At 40.5% G+C, this 24365-nt stretch overlaps 1 protein-coding gene across 1 annotated transcript in view; it reads right to left on the reverse strand.

Moving 5' to 3' along the window:
- LOC117742695 (FRAS1-related extracellular matrix protein 2-like) overlaps nucleotides 1-24365 on the reverse strand; it is a 53361-nt gene that overhangs the window by 22784 nt on the left and 6212 nt on the right. Inside the window, exons 2-4 of the mRNA XM_034550275.1 lie at nucleotides 22677-22766; nucleotides 12854-13000; nucleotides 4446-4676 (exon numbers count right to left, since the gene is read on the reverse strand). Coding sequence (XP_034406166.1) covers nucleotides 4446-4676; nucleotides 12854-13000; nucleotides 22677-22766 — 468 coding nt within the window. The remainder of the gene's footprint in view (nucleotides 1-4445; nucleotides 4677-12853; nucleotides 13001-22676; nucleotides 22767-24365) is intronic.

Raw genomic sequence — 24365 nt, forward strand, 5'->3', positions numbered from 1 at the left:
GTGAGAAATCAGCGAAAAACAAACAAATGCGGATGTTTAATTCAACACCCAATGTAAAAAGAGACCAACACCTGAGATGACTCTTTAGGATGAAGTCTTCAACATAAGACAAACTTAAGCACCGCATGAAGCCAAAACGGTCTCTTCTCTTACAGTAACTCTCCCTAAATCGTTCTCTCTCCTCTCAATCTTCTCCCTTCTCCTCCATTTCTCCTTTCCATCGTTGCCCACAATCTGTCACTCCCCAGGGGGTACAGGGACGCATAGCAGGGGATTAGGGTCCACTGTTTACTTATTACACACACATACTGCTTTACACTCCTTTTCTTCTCTCTCCCCACACCGCACACCTCCTCATAGTTCTTTCACATGTCACCTCACACTTTGCTCTTCAGGTGCCACCAAATCCACCAAAGTCTTAGAAAAGCAAAATGATAGCCAAGTGGGTCAAGTTCACCTCCTGGTGGAAAACAAACAGCCAGCCATTCTGAAACATTCATGTGGTGAAAAAAAGAAACACGCTTTTGCAGAGGATGTTAAAATAGTAAAACATTTGCACCTGATCTTGCCAAAATGTTATAAAATATAATCAGTTTGGTTGTTATTTATACGCCTAGAACCCCTCCATTATTGATAATTTCATGAATATTCTATAGTTGCAAGGATATTTTCTTTGTTTCTACAGTCTGATTATTGTTTTTTTTATTGCGTTTTATTCTTCACTAGGCATTAAATGTAACTGTAAATGTAAACCAAAACAGCCTTTAGAGGCCTACAGTTGATAGCACTGTGCGACTAAACACTACACAACACACTGTTCAAAGCAGCAGCAAACTTACAAAAAGCAATCCCTCGTCTGATGTGTCCAATATTAGTCAAGGATTGTACATTCTAACTGAGACAAAGCTCTCATGATTACACAAGGATGTGCTTGGCTACAGCCGGCCTTGCGATCTCAGACAAAAAAAAAATGACAAAGCAGAAAACAGTTCTTCATCACTTAGTGGAATGACCTTGGTGTAAAATGCAGTGGAGTACCAGCTCTACTGATATATGGTCGACGCTGCTGTATAGAGGAAGCAAGAAGGAAATGTAGCAAGATGCTGGGATTGCTTGCAGGAAACAGTCAAACAGCAGGCTGCCACCTTCATCTTCAGCACTGTGCATGGATTATATATGAAGAAAAGCCCAAAGTTTTGCAGGAGGAAGGCTGGGCTATATTGCACCCCGTAATCAAAACATTTTTTGGCTGCTGCAGCACTGGTAGCGGGTGCACCACAGGAAACCACACTACAGGACAAGCCCACTCCTTGTTATTAATCAAAGTGGCAACAGGAACATATAGAAGGGTGGTGAAGGGTACGCATTGTTAAAACACTATAAAAAGAAACTAGTAAAAAAAAAGCTCTCGCCTTCGTGCAGGCAAACAGAGACTGAGTGCTTGTTAAGTTCTCCCTAATTTTTTAACACTTTTGGTTAAGGCGTAGCTATCCTCTCGCCTACCCTCTAAAGCTGTTAGCCTAGCTGACATATCCTCTGGGGGTGGGGGAGCAGGGGGGATCCTGAGCTAACCAGAAGACAAGACAAAGCCAGTTTTCATCATTAGAGAAAGAAGCTGGAGTACAGCTAACGCCACAGGCATAGCTGGAGCTTCACTTGCCCATTAGAGTACAGAGTGGCACATCTCTGTCACATTAGACAATCCCTGGAGATGATAGAAAACAAACCAGCCCCTGCCCTCCACACACAACATAATTAACCCACAGGGGAGGATGGTTTGAGGAGGAAGAATGTGAGAGGAGAGATAGAGATAACGACATAGTGAAAGTGAGGGAACGAGAAGACAAATGAGATAGAGAGAGAATGATGACAGCAGCTGTTGTGCGACACTATAATGGAAAATTCAGTGTTTTTTTTGTTGCACATCTATAATTACTTCAAAGTTGCACTCAGGAGAGGCATACATAAAACTGACTGTAAAGCTGCAAAAGAGAAAATCTGACTTTGACGGAGCGGCCAGTTTGTTACACAACACACTATTCTATTAGCATTTCAGTTTAAAGGCAAAGACACAAAGAGTGAAAATGGCAGATGACAATCAATATAAGTTAAAAAAGCGACAGACTGAAGTTGTATGTGGGCGTGCGTCAGACACTTTCTCTACTTAACCATTAAGGTTTGACCAAAGTTGACCACCGCTAAACAGCAATATCAAATTTGGCTGGCAAATACTGTACAAGGTTGTGGATTCAAGTATTCTTGTTTCAAAGCAATTAAAAATCCACAACCATGTATCACATATCACATATGTTGTGTGAAGCATCAGACAACTTGGCACACAGAGAATGAAGGATTGTCCACATAAGCACTGTCTGCTGTAGATATGGAGTCATGTCGAACCTCAGAGGATGCACATGGCATGACAATCAGTGGGGATTTCTTGTCGGGAAAATGATTGTGATGTGTGCTGTGTTTACTCACTCAACGGAAATACTGAGTAGAATGCTTATTCCTAAAACACAATGACACAAACAAGCAGTATGATTAGAGCTTATTTATTTGTCCATTACCGTCCGACCAAACAATATTTGCCAGCCAAATTTAATATTGCTGTTTGAGGACTCAGGATTCAAAAAACACCACAGCACAGAGACAGCATTGGTGAAAATTACTAATGACCTTCTATAATTGCATCAGATAAAGGACTCATCTCATGTAATTTTTTTGTTTGATCCTAGTGCTGCGTTCGACACCATCGACCATGATATTCTATTAGAGAGATTAGATCAGTCGATTGGCATTTCAGGTACTGCACTAAGCTGGTTTAAATCCTATTTATCAGATCGATCTCAATTTGTATTTGTAAACGATGAAGCCTCAATGACCACCAGGGTTAATCACGGAGGTCCACAAGGTTCTGTGCTTGGACCAATTTTATTGACCTTATGCTTCCTTTAGGCAACATTATCAGGAAACACTCCATAAACTTTCATTGCTATGCAGACGATACTCAATTATATCTATCGATCAAACCAGAGGAGACCAACCAGCTCGCTAAACTTCAAGCATGTCTTAAAGGCATAAAAACATGGATGACCTGCAACTTCTTGATGTTAAACTCAGACAAAACTGAAGTTATTTTACTCGGCCCTGAACACCTCAGAGATGAATTATCTGGTGATGTGGTTTCTGTAGATGGCATTGCCCTGGCATCCAACACCACTGTAAAGAATCTCGGCGTTATCTTTGACCGAGACTTGTCCTTTAACGCCCACTTTAAGCAAATCTCAAGGACTGCATTTTTTCATCTACGTACCATTAAAAAAATTAGACACATATTTCACCCGTTTGTTACTTCTGGACTGGATTACTGCAATTTATTATGAGGCTGCTCTAATAAGTCTCTTACATTTCTCCAGTTGATCCAGAATACTGCAGCTCGTGTACTCACAAAAACTAAGAAAAGAGATCACATTACTCCTGTATTAGCTGCTCTGCACTGGCTCCCTGTATAATCAAGAATCACATTTAAAATAGTTAGGGCTGTCTCAGGTTTGCCTGGTCCAGCACCTAGATATGCTGTTATAGGCCTATAGACTGCTGGGGGACATCTTAGGATCCACTGAGCTCCTCTCTCCTCTTCTCTATCTCCTTCTGGACTAATTAATTTCTCTTTATTGCACATTACTAATTCTACTTCTTCCCCGGAGTCTTTGTGCCTTCTCGCCTCACAGGTTTCCATTGGTTGTGGTCCATGCCTACTACTCGTTATTCATAATTTCTGTTATATTCATTTAACGTGTTGTAACTTTGTAATGCTGTTCATTCTGTACACATGACATCTATTGCTTCTGTCCACCCAGGGAGAGGGATCCTCCTCTGTTGCTCTCCTGAAGGTTTCTTCCCTTTTTCCCCCGTGAAAGGTTTTTTTCATGTGAGGTCCTGGGACAGGGATGTCGTATGTGTACAGATTGTAGAGGCTAATTTGTAATTTGAGAATCTTGGCTATACAAAATAAACTGAATTGAATTGAATAAGGTAAAAAAACTCTGGGTTGGATATTCTATGAATACTCCATACTGTCTTTGAGGCAGTTACAGTTTTATTCTAATTTTCAGGAATGAATATCACATGGAAAAGGGATACTAAACTCACACAAGACAAGACAATATAAAAGAAAACTGTGCATCTCTGTTATAGAGGGATGTTGTCAACACCTAATATTCTGCATCTGTATTCAGTAGCTAGAACGTGTTACTGCCAGGAGAGAAAAGAGTATTCAGACTAAATGTGCAAAATATATAAATACATGTCAGCTTTTACAGTCTATTGTGATTAAAATGTGGAGAAAAATACCTCCAATATATTGTCCCCACCAAGCAGTATTCAACGGTCTGAGCCTAAAGTATACATGTGTGTGCTGAGTGCAGAATTTAAGGACTGACCGTCACTAGGATCCAGAATCTCAACTGTTGCTGTGGCAGGGAACTCCATCACTCCCATCACAGGCTCCGATAGCAAAATCTGGAAGGTCTCCGCCTGCTCGTACTTCTCATCAGTCAGTATGCGAACCCGCCACGTGGCTCTGGTCTGTCCCGGGTTGAACTGGACCTGCCTCTGGGACTTGCCCTTGAAATCCTCATCCTTCTTCGCACTACCATCCTGGGTGCCAATGCCTGAAGGATAGAGAAAGTGATTGACGTAAAAAAGGAAAAGGAAAAGAGGTCAGATGAGTGAAAAAACAAGACAGATGGGATAAAGTAAAGATAAAAACAAAGAAAGCAACCATTAAAGGATGACAGAAGGGAGAGAAACAGATGAAAAACAGATTGGATATTCACACCCTGTAAAGTTGTTCAGAGAGTGGTGTGAGAAAAGAGCGTGCTATTTCTCTTCACTGATCACTTACAGAGCCTCAGGAATGTGTGAAATGAATTTGTGACAGCGTTTAAACAACCATCTTCCACCTTCCTGAGATGGATTAGCTCCCGCGATATTTTCCCGAGGGTTAGGTATTCATGCAAGTCTGTGTGTCTCCTTTTGTCTTCAAATGTCTCTTATTTCATTTATAATAGGGCTTTAATTGAAATCCACTTCACAACGATCCATCCAACATGCATGCTCATCAATACACCTTCTTCAAAGTCGCACAGATTACTAGCACGACTGGGTTTCACATCAAATGAACATCAAGGAAACCAAGGTGCCATAAGCCATACAATTATGTATTACATTTGGAAATATGCTGTTCATATTCCTATGTCTACATTCAAAAGAGCCTGGTGACAAACACATGCAGATGAGACTGGAGACTGGAGACTGGAGACATTAGATCATACACACAGTAAGATCTGCATGCGCTGTGAGCATTGTATGCAACATTTAAACTGAGAATAATCATGCACAAAAGCAGTACACACTTTTACGCAGTCACACCAATTCATGCTTGTGTAACTGTGAGGACTTGTAGTGATTATATGCATTCACAAACCCCCAACACAATTATGGAAAAATGGGTCTGAAAGCCTCAAGATTGTTATGAATGGTTTGTGCTGAATGGAAATGCTGCCTTGCATTACTGAGTTCATTTTTAGTTTTGCCAAGAGTAACGGACTGAATATAGTGCAGAATATATGGGTGTGGGGTATGACCACTGCACATGTTTATACAATACTCCAAAACACCAATAATCCAGCAAATACTTTCACTCACTGTTTTGGATGAATTTCAAGTTGACCACAGACAACCGTAATGAAATGAAACTCAAGCTCACATTTGACCTGATCTGTACACAGCAGCACATTACATATTATTTTGGCAAGGCATTGTTATCTCTGAAAATGCTTTGTTTATCTGCTTTTTTTTCTCAACAGAAAAATCTAATAATGCTGCTATTGCTCACTGCTGTTCCACTAATGCACAACAACAAACCTCCTTCTCTGGGCCATTGCAAGTCTTTTGGGGATATCCAAGACACGACTTGGAAGTTCAATCAGATCAACTCGTGATTCACTGTTTCACTTCCTGGGTGCTCCTTGTATGAGCTTCATCTGGGTCAAGTTTCCTGTGGTCAAAAATATGAATTGACAACACTTCTTCAAGAAATAGCTGCATTTTGAATTTACCATTAAAGAGTAGTCAAATTAATACTGTACGTGACTAAGCTTAAACCCAAGTCCTGTTTCTCACCTGAAAAATAAAATAAAAGGTTGAAGTTTTGCTACACGTGCAAGTTTTGATTCAAAGAATTCATCCTCTGAGAAACATACATGTGTTTTGCGATTTTTCTTGCGGATGTCATTTTTAGCTTGCTTGAGGTGTGAGAGAAAAGATAAGTCGGGCAACTGAAAAGATCAATACCATGACCATCGCCAGCATATTTTCATGGCAATCTATGGAGAAATGAATTGTTCAGATATTTGGCAGTGGACACGAGTTTTGCTTGGATAAACGTACTCACCAAGAAACATCGCCCTTGTTACATGTTTGACTACAAAGCTTTGGAAAGGGACACAACCGCACCAGAGCCCTCGTTTGGAAGCTACAGCGGTGACTGAGCGGAGGCCATTTCATTTGGGTTTCTAGACTATAGCGTTGCAGAGATACCACTTTCTAATTGCACATGTAGTGCCTGCTCCCAGCGTATCAACTGTTGGGCTGTTGTGCCAAAAATCATCTAAAAACAGATTGCCGGTCGGATCAGAAATGTCAATTTGTTTCAATACAGAAACTCAAAATACAATCAACATGACGTGTGTATGGACCACTTGTGGCCGCCAGCTCGTCTTGTGCAGCAACAAGTGCAACTTCTCCACTAACAACGAAGAATACTATCAAGAAAGGCAATTACAGATGACTCAACAAGGTGTCCTCATATCAGAGGATTGTTATCTATCTCATCTTTCTATCTTTAAGATCAGTTGCTCCACATCAAAAAACACACACACACACACACACACACACACACACACACACACACACACACACACACACACACACACACATGTAAAAGAGAGACAGTGTTGATCTCAAAGGATTGGAGCCTCATTGAGCCACCCTTGCTGGACTCCCCTTAAGAGAGATAAGCGATGCCTCAGGTCGCACTGGGGTTCCTTCTCAGCAGGTGGAGAAATACTCACCGAGGGCTTTTGATCACTATGGTGCTGTTCCTCAGAGCTATAGTCCCATGTGTTGTGTCTCAATCACTCTCACACACACACACACACACACACACAAGTTCTGTTTATATCCGCAAATCTTCCTTCTTTTGTTCTGCATTGAGTTTGTTTCACTATTATAAGCAAATATTGCAACAAGCCGAGTTTGGCTGAATGCAAATTCCAAAAAGAAATGATGGAGAATATGATTGCAGGTACCTTCGTGCTCATTATATGATAATGCATTGTTAACAATCCTGCCTTTATTTCTCAGAACAAGGACAGACCAGAAAGGATTACACAAAAGAAAAACTGTCAAGGAGTGAGCTTTGATTTATTCGAAAAATAAAAAAAGAAGAATGAGAACTAAATTCCATCATGTTGCCAGATGGGGTTCCTCATATTACTTATATAGCAAAGAAGATATGAGTAAAAGAGGAAAGGAAAGAGGTTTAGAGGATGAAGACTGTTTATGATGGGAACAGAGCAAGAAGACAAAGACAAAGATGGAGAAGAACCAACAGAGATACACTGCAATGGGGATCAACCACAGAAGCTGTGGGAAAAGAAGGACGTGAGAAAATAGAAGAGAAGCAAGAACAGAAAGTGAATGTGCGCTGCGTTAGAGAAGAAGGTAGATAAAAGACGGATGACAAAGGAAGAGTAGGTGGAGGAAGAATATAAGACAGCCTATGGCATAGACCCAGGGCTATAACGCAGTAAGGGGGGAGGAAGAAAAGACATGATGTCTTTGAGGAGGAAAAGCAGGTTAGAAGCAAAAGGACCAAACACTCTCTGAGATGAGGTGAGGAGTTTAGGGATGAAAAGAACAGAAGGTAAAACAGGTTAAGTGGGTGGACAAGTCAGTGGGACTGTGTCACAGGAGGCCAGGGAACGCGACAGAACTCAATTTAAGACAAGACACAGCAGGTGGGGAAGAGAGCACACACACCCATGGAGAATTAAGCTGAAGGTTAATATCGTCGTCATTAGTCATTTTTGAGAGTGAGAGATTGAAAACAGTGGTAGAAGAATCCAATCTGATCCGGGTGCTCTTGTCTAGCCCCGTTCTGTCTGAGCTCTCGGGGCATTTGTGATCCTTGATCTCATCTTTGCTTTCCTCCTTCCCTGATCTCCACCGGTACGTCCCGTAGTGACGGAGCATATGCTCTCCCTCACCGTTGCCTGGCTGGCACCACGGCAGTTTTCATCAGCTAACCCTCGCAACAGCAGCAATCTTCTGACACCATCGCTGGCTGTACAATCTACCCACTTTCAAACCCTGAGACACGGCATGGCTAATCTAACGTAATACACCTAGACACACAACTACATCATGTAGTGTCTCCTAGTGTCATCAGTTCATATGTGGCTTTTAATCTGTTTTTCTTTTCCAGTTTTTTTCCCCCATTGGATTTGGAATGAAACAATGACACTGAAGTTAAAGTGGGTGTTCAGATCAAGAAGATTAATCAGTTTGTCAAAAAAAGCTGAAAATGAACTGGCAACTTTGATAACTGATTAATAGTTAAAGTCACCTATTTATAAAAAACTGAACATTTGATGATTTTCTCTGTTTTTCGTCGGCCCCAATACAAGTGTTTTTTATTGCTGAAGAGCAGACTAAGAAAATCCCAAAAACTAGCAAGAGGTGAAAATGGCAGCAGTTTAGGCCCCGGTAGGGCTTCACAATGCAGGACACCGAGTCCCTGTTGATATCTGCGTGTCGTAGACTTCAGACAGTCATCGACTGGCAAGGATTTGCAACCAAATACTAAATGTGATTGTTCCACTATCCTCCCTCATATTGGAGGTAAACAGGGTTTCAGTTTCTATGCTGTTAAAGCAGAGTTGACAATTTAGTCACATAGCTATTATTTAATTTTTTGAATCCAATTAAGTTATCTTTGCCACTTTGATTCTCTTAAAAGTTAACGACCTATGTCAAAATGTGTTTCTGTTTCTTTGCCCATTAGATTCCAATCCAAATTAGAAAGGCAATGACATAAGTGAGCGATATTACAACTTGAGTACCATCAGCACAGAAGTCTGTCAGCTTTAATAGTTAACTGACAATCAATGATGTAAAGGCAAAACAAGGCCACTTATGAATGGGCCAGTCAAGCATCCTTCACGGACATTGCTAAATTATGCACTGTGGTGAGGATAAAAATCAATAAGACTTCAGCCAAACACATGAAAGTTAAATAAGCAAAGAGGAACACAAGTAGAGCCTCAACAACACCGACTCTTTATGAGATATTTGCTTTGCACCAACAACTACTGCCTAATAATCAATTGACACCAAACATCAATCAAAGCTACTATTACTGGGGCGGCATTGTATTGGATTGTGTTGAATGGTGTTCCTGCTATTTTGTCCACCTTGTGTATGTCGCCACTCTGTTATCGGTTCATTCGCTCCATTCGCTCCATTCTTCTGTTCACCAGCCCAGCAAATTGAAATCTATGAGAGTTATTAGGCTTCGATCACTTTCTGTATCTCATTTGGTGTTGCCCTGAACTAGACTGTATTTCATCATCAGTGTCTGAACAGATCCACACTGAGCATATAGACACAACAATACATACTGTAGAGGTGCATACATGCAAGCAAACTTACACATTTCATTTAAAATACTAGTGTCAGGGTGACTTTGGTTTGGTGCCATTATGTAAGCTCTACTTTTAATTATTCCTTCTCTGTCATCTTCCTTCAAGTAGTTCAAGTTCCTCCACTATAAAACTGCCTCAGCTCAACACGTTGTAGCTACGTCGGCCGAGAAGGAAATCACATTGATGCATTTTAGCACCACGTCTACATACAATCGAGTCGTTCATTTAAAAGGAGGTCTTGAAAGCAAATGTGTGTGTGGCGTGTTGTGTGTCTGTGGTCAGAGATAACCAGGTGCTCACGCATCAACTGTGCAAAGAGATGAGAGTCAGAATGAAAGCTTTCATGTGTGCCCAAGAGATACACTCAAAACATTCCCAAGAGGAATCACATTTACACACACACACACACACACACACACACACACACAAACACACACACACACACACACACACACACACACACACACACACACACACACACACACACAGGTAGATACATATTAAAACTTACATAAACTGCTGCACTGTGATAACACCTGACCTGACGATTAAAAGGGATCAGAGTGATGATGAGCGGTGGGAGAGAGTAAAAGCTGCTTACAGCTGCTGCTTCTCCCAGAATGAGCTGCAGCGTGACAACGTTTGGAATAAGGGGAGCGTTCAGGGACAAAATCATCCTCGTCCTCTTAACCTTCGACGCAATCCACGCAATCCACGCAATCCACGCAAACACTCAGACATAAGCACAAAAACATGGTGGGCTGTTGTTTTTTAACATTAAATCACCGACATCTGCTGGTCAAAAAGCTCATTAAAAGCAGAGAGCCAGCACTGTGTTCTCTGCCCACTCTCTGTTTTGTACAGTGATAAGTGCTGCAGCCGGCACAATGCTCACTTTAAGTTTGCTGATGATTCACAGAATCCTGTGAAATTTCTCATTCATTTTTAAATACAGCCAACAGGCTAAGAGAAGCCCTTCATACAAAAACAGAAGAACATCCACTACAGATGGACGATAAGCTGAAATTTAAGGGCAAAACAGGTCAAATTTGACAAAGTCAACTTGACTCAAGTCCCCGTTGGCATGATTCTTAGCTCAACGCCATAGCAACGCTGTGTGAAACTGCAATGCCTCATCTTCAACGTGACACTCGCCAAACCTTTTCATCAGCAACCAAAAAGAGGAATATCTGCAGTTTGTCACCTTTGTGGCGTAGTTTTAGGGGCTGCCATTTTATGACCACTATTGACGTTAGTTTGGCTAATTAAAAATGGTGGCTTTGTGTGGAATGTCTCCTGTTGCACTAGTGACGATGCTTTCGGATCAGTCACTGGTCTGCAGTGTTTTAACTTTACCTTCTTGGCTCAACTCGCTTTGGACCTCAACCGAAGTGGTACCAAAAAAAGAAGGCCTAGAGCCGAGCCATGCAGACGAAAGATCTTCGTGCAATCTCACTCTTTCTTTTACACAGCTGTTCAGGGAACTGTCGGATCAAATCCACCTAGAGTACATAAAGCAGCTTAACAAAGACTGAGGCATTGGCTTGCTTTGCCTCCCGTCTGCAAAATGCAGTTGCTACAACCAACAATGAACTGGTGTAAGTGGGAGAGAATAAAAGTAGCCTAATTATTACTTCTACTTCAAATAACATTGTGAAAAGACAAACCAGCCGACCAATAACAGTTGTGCCAGTATAAATGTCAGGTGGTTAATAGTGACACTAATGATGTCAGTGATGTTACTTCATCAATGACTTGACCTAACTTCAGTATTCTCACCAGTAGTCATACTGTCAGAGCTTTCTTTGTAGATTTCATTGTATCCACCTGCTCTATGCAATGCATTTCTATTACTTCTTGACACAGTCTCATATTGATTGATTTCTCATGCACTCACAAACCACTTGCCCAGCTGGGTCAAATAAAGCTGAACTATGAAAATCAATGAATTCATGTCTGTTGGAACACTCTTGTATCAAACATATTTTTCTTGTATGGTAAAAATAAGTTACAGGGCATCACATTGACCTTACATCAATCTCATCTGGCTTCCCCAAACTCATAATATAACATTATTATTGCAAACCTTAAAATGGCTCAAGGCCAAACAAAATGGCTTTGGCTTAGAGGATAAATCTGGTTACAGTGTGTGTTGAAAGGAAATGTTGCAATTGCTGTCAGGGATTATGTTTGGTCTGTATGTGTGTGTATTTGAGAGCAGAAATCCAGTTGAATGATGAGGTGACTTTTGCCTTTGACTGCAAATGACAACATTGTGTACACTATCCACCATCAGACAAGTAAAACAGTAGAACACTTTAGGTTGATTTCCATAGCATTTTGACCTTAGCACTTGTTTCTTTTATGCTTGTTACACACACACACACACACACACACAGAGGAACGTAGAACTGACAAAAAAATTACATTAAAAGTAAAAATGATATTAAAAGTAGCCTAATGTAAATTAAAGAAAAGTTTAAATGGCTGCTACAGAAAAGGAAAGCGTTATAGATTGTCAATCTGACAGAAAGAAACAGGACTGAGAGGCTGCAGTCACACTAAGAGCTCTGTGAGGCTATAGCAAGGCACAACTGTGCTTTGAGCTAAATACCAACATCAGCATGCTAACGTTTGCAACTTAGCGAAAAACAATGTACAGCTTGGGCTGATGGGAATGTCATTAATATCTGGTCCAAAAACCAAATACCGGACGTGATGATGGCGCTAGATAAAAACTCAGAGCATCAACAAATCCTAACAATTGTGTTTAACAGACTTAATTTCAATTCATCCAATTGTTGTTGAGACAGCTAACTCAAAACTTTGAATGTCAAACTTATGGTGTCGCAAAAGATAGTCACAGGGTTCATTAAAGTATTTAGGATGCATCACCTGGGGACCATGAATATCTGTACAAAATGTTGTAGCAATACATCCAGCAGTTGTCAATATTTATATTTCGGTCTGGACCAAGGTGGTGGACAGATTGCCTCAGAGCCAACTCGCTGGCCCGGCTAATAAACCATGTCCTCTTGGATCTGAGAATAAGAGAACGAGAGAAATACAATCAGACTGACCAATGAAAGACGTCTCTCCCAGGTAGCCTCTCCGTCTGAGCACCACCTCCAGGAACTTGTCCTCCTCGTCCACCACGTAGTACTCTTTCTCCAGAGAGATCCAGGCCCAGTCCAGACGGAACTGCTTTCCCTTGATCTCGTTCCCACCTGGACAAAACACATACATACATGTTGTTACTCCTGATTGTAAATGTTTTTTTCCATCCTATTTTTTGTTTTCTGCTATTTCATTTAAAAAACAAAGTCTCTTTTACCTACCTGAATAGACTAAATGTGTGTCTTCTTCAACAACCCTTTGCAAGTGTGAACATAGTGTCTCCGTAAGTGCTGGGGTGTGCCTGTGCTCATTTAACTACCAAATGTTCAATATTCTGTGGGGGCAATTACTGTAAAACTGTAATGAATTACTTTTATAATTCCTTCCAAATGTTCCCAACACATCTGCTGCAGAATATTTTCAGATTTTCTTTAAAAAAAAACATACAAAGTTCTACTTTTCTATATCTTACAGTCAATCTTGTCATGTGGTCTCGAATTATATTAAAATTATCCTTTGTTGAACATAATCTTTGTCTTGCTCGTGCACATTTGATGCATGCCAGCCAATCAGTGTTGCAAATGGCCACATTAGTGCTAATGGAGCTACTTAATAGCTGCTACTTTAATAAGTGGACAGGAAGGATGTGGCTTTGTGAGGCTAATTTACCCACCTGCAGGTGAAAGGAAGGAGCTTCAAAATAATGAAAGGATATAATTAGGTAGCATTGTAAAACTAGAATAAAAGAAGTGGAGGAGGAGGACCTTTTTCTCTTTTCTCTGCTTGTGTATAGTGATAAACAATGACTAAGTATGCATGGCATTCCTGTGAGTGCAGTGTGTGCGTTACTGGCAGAAGGAAATGCAGAGGTGGAGGACGGCTTGCGCAAACGTAACGTGTAGGTTGTCAGAAAGGAAATCTCATTTAGTTCTATTGAGGACAATTTAAAAGCTGTTTGTTCTTTCAAATCCTTTATGCTTCTAAAATACTGGAGCAGTTAAAAGCAAAGCGCTTCACCTCCATCATCACAGAGGTCATTAATGGCAGCAAGGCAGCATCGTTGTTCAAACCTCATTGTGCAAAAAAGGTGGTAATCCTCTGTTACGAATCCTGCACTGACAATCTGATAACGTATAAAAATAGTATGAGACCTTATCCCGATCAATAAAATATTACCATAAATCGTGGAGATGATACCCTCCAAATCCATAAGTACACAGGTTCAGCTCTGATAGAATACTGCTCGAACATGCCGACATGGTGCTAAAACACAGCAGAGGTGAAAAGTTTAACACTTTCTGGCTTGGCAGACATAGCTACAACATGCCGAGTTGAGGAGACTGCGAATATATTCAGAGCTCATGTATCCTCCCAAAAAGCCTGTAGGCCCAGTTCAGGCTCCACTTAGTGGTTGCCATTACAAAATTGCACACACACACACACACACACGGGGCTTTCCTAACAAAACTCAACACAACACCCTAAGTTTTGTAGAACTAATTAGGGATCATAGTTTCAGGACATTGATAAATCTGCAGAAAAAAACTTTTTTTAGGCCGGTCTGTGATGTAAGAACTACTTCATAGTATACTAACTGACAGCCATATCTATATTTTATAATAATAATGGGTTCAATTAAAAAAGGCATGTCATCATATATGTTCAGTATTGCAAGTGAACATGTACTACACATCGTCTAAATTCTCTTTCAGCAACGACAGTGCAACAGTGCTCTGCAGGTAGTGGACCAATTAGTAGTTGAACACACTTGATGTGCTTCTTCCACAGTATCCCACAACTTCTCTTGCTAAAAATATGTAGATCCTTGACCCAAAAAGAAGACCTTCCGAGAAGGTACAATTATTTGTTCAAAACTAGAACAAAACAATTGCTCCTGACCCTTACATATCGTACACCTGAGAATCTGCTCTAAATGTGCTGCTAGACACAAGACAAGAAGCTCACACTTCGGATTAAGTCTGCAAAGTCATACATGTTGAGGTTATGTAGTCAGGAAACAAAACATTAGTATTAAAGTCAAACTGAAGTTGTAAAGTTAGTATTGTAAAGCAGAATCTGTCAGTCAAATTATTGATCTGATTCTGATCCGAGTTTAATCAGACATAAAGAGATATCTCTGAACATCGGCGATATTGAGTGCCACAACAACAAATACTCCTTAGATTAAAATGAAAACAAACCAACTGGAACAAAGTACAACATTATTTCTTCCTTTTCATATACATTTAATAATGATATGTATAATGATGATTCACTGTAAGCACCACTTTAATTTTTTCTTAGCACACAACCATCACCAGTAGGACCACTGATGTGTTGTTGTGAAGGTTACTGCACGTCACTAAGTGGAGTGTCAACAAAATGTTATGACTTATTTTATGCCGTATGCTGGACTGTATGTTACATGCGTCACAGCCACAATGAATGTGTATAGCTCACACACACACACACACACACACACACACACACACACACACACACACACACATAAAGGTGGAATATCATTAATAGCTTGTGGGGATGTGTGAAACAAATGTTAAAGTGTGTGTGAGTGTGATATTGAGGTGTGGAGTGAAGGTCCCTATCCTGCATGAGGTCGCCTCTAATAGACTAATGCAGGAGTAAGAGCCAAGTCATTTAGATTAGAAACATCACCACCATGATAATTAAAAAAAAAAAATAGATATTCACTGCTGTATCTTTTTATTCCACACAAATGTGAGATCAACCTCTTAGCTTCAGTCTTTAAAAATCAGGGCTGTATTGACTTTCCGTGTGTGTGTGTGTGTGTGTGTATTTGCATGTGTGAGACTTTAGATCCAAAATCAAAGGAAGTGTTTCACAGTGAGGCGATGCCGTCTGCTGCTCAGTACATTTATTCTGCTGCTGGCGGTGCGGCCCTTTCTTCACTGTTACGTCTCCATCTGCCTTCTGTGCTCCTTTGTATACAGGTCCCCGTCTCCCAGCACAACTGGCAACCAACAATCCCGATGATCTCTCAAACCATAACAAACCTTCGAGAAACATGGGACTAGGAAGTAATCGGAAAGTCTGGTATCCATTCAGTTGGCAGCGATTTCCTTTTTACAAAGCATGTAGCATGTGAAGCGCTGCAACACCCTCCGAGTTAAAATAGACTACCAGCGATACTTTTGTAGTAATAGGAGCCCACGCACCATCCATCTGACAGGAGTACCTCTCCAGATAAATTGCAATGCTTGACAAAATACAAATACCTTACCTCAGGATGTTTCAATACCTTTTAGTTTATTCTGACAGATGTGTGCCAGTCGCTGTACAAACGTCGGGAGGCTTGCTGTGTGTGCAACTAGTGGCAAAGAGGATGACACAAAGACTGTGATGGGTTCAGTACTCAGCTGTGTCTTTATTCTACAAGGTGTGTGTTGCCATGCATGTATGTATCCGACTGAAATCAGGTCATTTTACAGGTCTTTTAGCAGCACCCTGATGCATTGTCTGTGTCTGTGTGTATTGTATGTGTGTATCCAACTATATTTGCACTTCGCCCAAGGCAATCAGCATGATACTGGAAATCTCCTGAGGTGTGGCGAGATATATCAGTAGGCTGACCAGGAATTCATGGCCCTGGGCAGACATGAGTATTTAAAATGCCGCTCAACTCGAGGGAAAGTTGAAGCCAATGCTTGTGAGCTTTCTTCGTTGTTAATTTACCAGGATCAAGTACAGTTCAACTGTCGGACTGACGATTAACTCATTATTTCCACTAGTCACGGCGTTTGATCAATCACTTCACAGGACGTCAATATAAACTAAATGGAAGGACGAATCAGACACAGCATATGTAATTGTGTCTCTGTGTGTGCCTTTAGGCAACACAGGAAGTGAAGGGCACATTCATTACCCCACCTCACCCATCTTAAATAGATAAAAGTTGCATGCAACAGAGTAATGTTTCCTCCCTCCACTCAATAGTCGTGAGGCATGCTGCAGAAACACCTGAAGCGACCTGGCACATGAAACCATAGGAAACTGACATCTGGGGCAGAGGATCCTTACTCCTTTGAAGTTCTTGTAGTATTCTTAATAACCGTGAGGTTTTTTCACAGATGTCTACAAAGACAGACGTATATGACCCTGGGCATAGCTGAAAGGAAGAAGCCTCTGGGACCAAGAAATGGTGGAGCCTTGAGGTGTATATGTGCATCTGCAGTTATGCATGAGTATGTAGTCGTACGCCTGTTTCAGTGTGTAAACACCTGCATGTTTCTGTGCGTGCCGAGTGTCAGATTAATGTCTTCTGCAGGATTGTTTCGTGCTGATCACAGAACTCCAGCACACCGATCACTCCAGCAAGTCTCCCTGTGCCACTAATATAATATTTAATAGAGGGATGAGTTTAATGTATCTTGGGATGGTTACTGGCCCTCCTGAGAGCCAACTGTGTTAAGCACAGAGATGATAATCTAGCAACTGAATTATCTGGTTTCTCCTTCCCACTGTTTTTTTCACTCATTTCCCTCCTTAAAACACAATTTTATTTTGCCAGAAAATGTTCATATGTACTTTAACTGTATTTTTAGATTACAATGTGAACAGAAAAATGCTAATAAAATATCACTTTACAATTTCATGGTCAAATGACTTAAATACAAATTAAAGGTTGACATCCATTCAAAATCATATACCAGGAAACAAAGACGGTAAGGATAACTTATGAAGGCCAAACAACAGAGATGGAGATTTGTATAGAGAAAGACGTATGGTGACAATCTTATGACAAAAACTAACTCCTAAGATAAAAAAAGAGTCAAGTCAAAAATGTAAATCAGAACATTTCCGAGGCAAAATAAATGATCTGGCTTTTTGTTTACTCTTGAGATTAGGGTGTTTGGTCATGCTCGCGTGTTTACACATGGAGCGTTAGCTGTCAAGCATCGAGAGATGCAAAATCAAAGATGATTAACATGATGAAAAATCTCTTCAACAAGTCTCACACTCATCTCAACGCTGTAATTAGATGCAGATCATCGCAAGCGACATTCACAACTGCAGAAGTTGCTGTAATCCTACAACAGAGAGATCCATCAGCACCAACGCTGACAGGCCAACACGGCAGGCGGGCACAGACAGCAAGAAAAGACAGCGAGAGTGCGACAGTGAAACCCAATTCTGATGCCCGAGACAGAGCCGACACAATAAACCGCAGCATACTTTGAGATTACACTCAGCAAGATAGTAGGGCGAATATTAAGAGTGTACCTCGAGCGGAAAAGAGGACACTGATAGGCGGTGAGACGGACAAAAATAACACTAAAGAACAAAATATATAATGAACATGGGTGCCGAGCAGCAGAGTAAAAGACTGAATAAACCACATCCAGCAAGATCTAACACCGACAGTGGGAGAAGGGAGAGATGAAGAGGATAAAGATAGGAGTTTGGTCCTCGGAGAAGTGAGTGACAGTGAATTCCTGAATGCAGACAGATAAAGAAACATCCTCTCCTAAAGCAAGGCAACATGTTAGTGTGTGTGTGTGTGTGTGTGTGTGTGTGTGTGTGTTTGTGTATGTGTGCCACTTGCTGATGTATACCTTCGGCCCTGATCTGTAAACTTTGCTGAACATGTTGACAACAAAAAAAGGGATTAACCTCAATTTGTGACAGTCAGTTTAAGCCTGTAATTGATTTTTTTAGGATCTTATATATATATATATATATATATATATATATATATATATATATATAACACCTTCCAAAGCAGGTGAGATGCATTATTGAAGAGGATTGGAAAAAAGGTATAGCAAATTGACTTTCAACTTTAGAAAAGAAAAAAAAGATAGCTTTTTCAATTCTAAAAACTCCTGCAATCTAAACCGGATTATCCCATTTACATTCAGTGTGTTATGGATGACTTTAAACTTCTTTGCCAAGACATAATCAGAATCTGTTATTCTACTATTGAGTTAAAGAGTTTGAAAGTCATTATAAAAGCAATTTTAAAATTGACTGCTGAATGCTTATAAATAATTTGCTCCGCATATCATTCAACAGAGAAGAGGGAAACACAGACCTTTTGAAGAGAGGTCATACGGATCCACACCCAATCGCACATCATGCACAAACAAAACTGATGGTGAAGAACTGGTGTCTTTGCAGTGTAGTCTGCGTCACACAGTGTGTTGTCATATTCAAGAGATATTTGTTAAGACCAAAGATATGCAATGTGTATTGTGTTCATACAAGGCTGCAGGTGATGTTTTAGGGGACATATTGTAACTCTGGATAAAGCAGTGTTAGGTCATGGTTGCTATTGTGCAAGAGAGGTGAGGATGGGATGAAAGGATTCTATTGTAATCATCAACCTTGTTTGCAGTGGGAGGAGAAACGTACTGAAAAAAGACTGGATGAGCAGAGAGACTAAATATGCAGGTCTTATTCAGCCTTCTCAGAAAATATCTTTCTGTATTGAAGTGTAACTAAATAAAAATGACAAACAAAATCTATGTATTTTAAGAAGCTGGGTGCCGTAAGATAAAACATAAAATTCGCCCACGCCCCCCTCAGTGGAATCTAGCTGTGCACAGCTTCTGTTATAGATATCTCAAAACTTGGAAAATAAAATCCAAACTATCTGCTCTGCTCGAGTTAAGTGAGAAAATGTGTGCTTTTGTAATTCCAATGAACAGGCCAGTTAAGAAGAACTGAACGAATAGATTATTAATCGATCAGTCAATTGAGGATTCGCTCTTCTTTGTTTGTTGTGTTTGTAAATAGTACATGTGAATTTTTTGACAAAACATGTCGACAGTTTTATAGATAGAGAAAAAAATTGGCAGACCAATCAGCAGTGAAAATAATAATTAGTTTTAGACCTACTTTACATGATTTTTTCAAATTTCTCTCGTGTCATTTTTTTGTTTTGTTGCTCCATTATAACTGTCGACTGAACATTCAACTTCCAAAGAGAAGCCTGGGAAACCAGCCATGCTGCAGCCCATTACCGTTAACTACAGTGATCCCAGCAGGTTTAACCTGTGACAGAAGGTTCTTCCTGTCACTCTTCCCCTGTAGATGAGCCTGTAATAGGGCCACGTAATTACCAGTGGCTGCCTCGGAGCTCTGCCCAGCTCAGACGCCCAGGGCTCTCATTACCCACAATGCTGCCTGGGCTTTTAAATATCAAACACCTCTTTGTGCTGGAAGCCCCACCGGCCCTTAGCCTACGGCTACTCCTCTGTGCTCTGCTGTGCATGCATGTGTGGGATTATGTGCATGATTGTCTACCAATGCACATCTGGATTAGTGTACCTGCTTACATGAATATAATGTTTCACATAATGCTCACTTCCTGTAAAATACAGGCTTATAGACACGGAAGAGTTGATTCGGGGGATTTTAAAGGGAGGAAGAAAACTGAGCAGGATACTTTGCACTTTGTTGTACCTGCTGCTGTGAATCACCCTTGTGTTGCCTTTTAGCAGTATGTTAATAGGGTTATATCTGGAATCAGTGCCACAACCCTCTTGCAAGGGAGGGATGCCCAAGTGGATCCAGTTAACCTATGGATTAATTATTTAAACTCTGTACGTCAATTACAGAGCTCTTTTTTAAATCAATTAGTCAACGTTTCTTCTTGAATGTGCATGAAGGAACCGTTACTCGTCTACACATTATCATTTTCTCCAAAGTCCATTAATAACACAGTATGAAAGTGCAGGGCTATATCACAAAACCATTAGTTTTAGTTTGTAGCCAAACATTGTGCAATACATGGTATTTTTCCTGTGTAATGTGGATGTCATTTTTGGATGTTGATGGTTACGGCATATAGTCGTTTTAAACTTGAGGAGAGAATCACCAAAAGTTATCTATGATTTAAACGTTACATTCTAAAACACCACATGTAGTCCTGGGATTGAGAAGTATTGTGAACATCTCTTCAAAGTCTGCTCAATTCAAATACCTCAATAATATGAGTGCTTCTGGAAGTTCTTGAACCATCATATTTTATTATGAAGGAAGTAAATGCACAGGCTGAGAGAACTTGTTCAACTGGTTCCAAGTGCATTCTCTACATAAACACGTGCTATTTATAGTAAGTGCACCTCTTCTTTTTACTGTACATTAAAGGGAGGACTGCTCAAAGAAATGTGTGGTGTATTTTTAAATTTGTAATTTTTACACATAGAATTAGGCTGACATTTGCACACGTACAATAAGATTGTGGTGGAGTTGAAAAAAATTGAGGGTGAGCGCCACTGAGTGAATTAAAAAATAAGAAAGGAAACAACAACTACACCCGTAACCTCCTGTGATCTGACTGCTTTAACAAAAAATAATAACGTGGACTTGTGGTTGTGGCGCCACAAAGGCTTTATGAAAAAATAAATCGTGGGTATTACATTTCTCTAATCTGAAATCTAGATATTTGTATTACTTTTAATGCCCACAATATATTTCTGTGGACATAGAATCATTACTTATATTGGTTACAGCAGCTCCAAAAGGACAAAAGAAACACAAGCAAGCAATGAAAATATGCTTTAAAAAAAAACTTTGTTTAGGATTGCAACTAACATATTCTTCCACTCTTGTATGTGTCTGCATCATTTCTTCATTTGGAGTGCAATATCCTTAACGTTAATGCTATGCCTCAAAGCTTTTGATCTCAGACAAATGCAACCAGCTCTTCAGCGCTCCTTCAATCGCAGAAATGTCCTAAACAAGACTCCCAGTTGTTGATTGCTTAATGAGCTGCTGCCTCAGTAGATGGACTGAGGCAGCAACTAATTTCATGCCTATCCCAAGCAAACATATAGAATGAAATTCAGAATTTAAAGAGGCCATTTCATGTTCATAAATCCGGAAGTAAATTATCATCATTTGCATCTCAAACACAGAGGATGTTGCACATAAAAATTAAAATATGTTGATCAAACTGAAAGTGCTCTTTGCTTTAAGTACGAGAGTGTCTGGAGGCAGACACTTGAAATATTGACATAAACATGGTTTAGACTGAACAACTCTGAACAAATTTGATCTGCAATATGTAATGGGTAGCTCATATTCTCAATACATGTTGGTTAAGATTGTCTCTATTCTGACAAAAAAAGCCCTGGGAAATCAGCCTCGGTTCAAGATAGAATATACTGTAATGCAGCTTGACATATGCTGCATTCACAAATTACACAGGGAGTCGCATTAAATCAGAAAACTGTGAAAGAGATCTGTGCTAATCTTGGCACCTCGAAAATTCCTTTCCTATCTTTGGTGAACCTGTGAGCCTCATCAGCAAGTTGAGGACGGAGCATCAGTTGTAGCGTACAGTCACAGACTAAAGGGCCTCGGCCGGCCCACGCACATTGATATTCTGACCCACAACTGCAAGGCGGCTTTGAATAGCAGATCCCTTTGTCGGCAAATCCTGAATCAAATGAAGTCAGAGCAAATGTACGTCGCTTTACAACGATTTACAAAATTAAACTGAGCTGGAATATCATATAAAGTGTGATTCTCTGAACCCTGAAAACTAGAGTAGAAACTCGGAGAGAAGAGAGCTACAGATTCACCCGGCGAGATGAGTCTTAAGGTGAGAGAGACTATACCAAAAAGTGACAGGTTTGATCTTCACCCGAGCCAATTTGTCTGCATCAACATTTTGTTTAAATGTCATTTGGTAACACATTCAGGACCTTTCAGCTCATAAACCAAAAAGCCTCTGTGGAAAAAGAAAGGTGGCTGAAATTAAAATGCACGTATAAAGATAAAAAGGTGAAATGTTACCCTTATCCTCAACAGAGAAATGGAAGAGATCAGAAGTAGCATTTTCTTCCTTCCGTAACACGTAGCAGATGTTCAGGTCATCAATATCAGCTGGAACGGGAAAGGAACAATGAGTTAGGAGTGATACAACGGGTATATTAATCAGGGCTGCAAAATTCATGCAAATATGGTAAAATCCTGTCAACATCAAAACCAACATTGGAAAACAAAGCAAATAATAACATATATTGTTGCTGTAATTAATAACACGCCAATGGCTACTGTTATGTTAATGATGCATGATGACATGTTTAACCTTACTTTAATAATCACAAGGTGATGGCTAAATTGTAAATTGTATATCTTATTATTATTATTATTATATTAGAGTGTTGCCCTTGTCAAGATTAAAAACATATATTCATGAAACAATTATCATTTTAAAGATTAAAACAAAATTGAAGTTTCACGCTGGATACACAGAAATAGCCTCAGACACCCTTTGAAGTTGTATTATGGCTTTCTGGTTTGTTCAAACACTCTCTGTCGAATAATTGTTCAAAGATGGAAGCTGTCCTGCTTCAACACCATATCAGCGACAGTAACAGCAGGTCTCTCGTATCACACTGATTCCATTCCTTATCAGCACTCAGCATGAACAAGTTTCTACCAGGGAACGCTTTCTGAAAGTCATGCATCCGTAATCCTGGACGATAAGGCCGCAACCTCACATCCGAGACGGCTCGAGCTAAACCAACAAAAAAATGTTTAAATCCTGAACCTGCAAAGCTCTGTGTCAATAGCCCAGAAAACCAGGTGACAATGGCTCCTTAATGACAGACGGGGGCAAGAATGTTAAAGGCGGGATTCCGCTGGATTACTATTGTACACTTACACAGCTGTTTTCACGAGCTTCTTGAATTACAGGGTTTCTGCCTGCCTATTTTTCCCTCATTCTCCAGGAACGTCTATTACACTGCCGAAAAATCATCTAGAATGTGAAAGGGCTTGGCCTCTGCGAACCCTGTCCTTCAATAATAGATGTCAGCTGAATGAGGTTCATAAAAGTATAAACCCCTGACTCCTGGCTGGGATGCCTCTAAAACCTCTTAGGTGGCTTCCTGTCATTGCTGCCTCTCATAACATGAAAAAAAACAACTACACAACCATTTTTGTACAATTTTTCGTGAGAGTATCGTAGCGTTTGTTTCTTCACATTAGCGAGCATCGATCTGATCGGGAGAGGCGGCAAGGAAAGGGTCTCCTCTGACGCAGCCCTGAACCAGAAGACCTTGCAAATGTAAAGTCAACACGGTGAACCAAGGGGAACATTGTTCATCAAATATTTAAAAATAACGCCTCATGGGATGTGCCCTGGAAATAGGAATAGTAAATAAAGAGCGAGGGATTGTCTCTTTCACCTGACTGACTCCTCTGACGAGCCCATTTGCTCTCGCTCACTCACTCTCTCACGCCCCTTGCCTCATTCTTTATTTCTCTCATGCCAGCCACACCTCCCCCCTTTCCTCCTGCCTCCTCTGCGCTCTCTTCCATGTTGCTTGCTCTCTCTGGCCCCTTTTCTGCCCCTTTGCCTTTCTTTCTCGCGGCACTCTTGTCTAATCTTCGCCCTCTTTTTTTTTTCAAAGAGCACATGCACGCGGTGCGGTGGCTGTCTGAAGTGTCGACTTGTTCACGCTCTTTCTTCAGCCC

Source organism: Cyclopterus lumpus, chromosome 14, assembly GCF_009769545.1.
Source record: "Cyclopterus lumpus isolate fCycLum1 chromosome 14, fCycLum1.pri, whole genome shotgun sequence".
Classification (NCBI taxonomy): domain Eukaryota; kingdom Metazoa; phylum Chordata; class Actinopteri; order Perciformes; family Cyclopteridae; genus Cyclopterus; species Cyclopterus lumpus.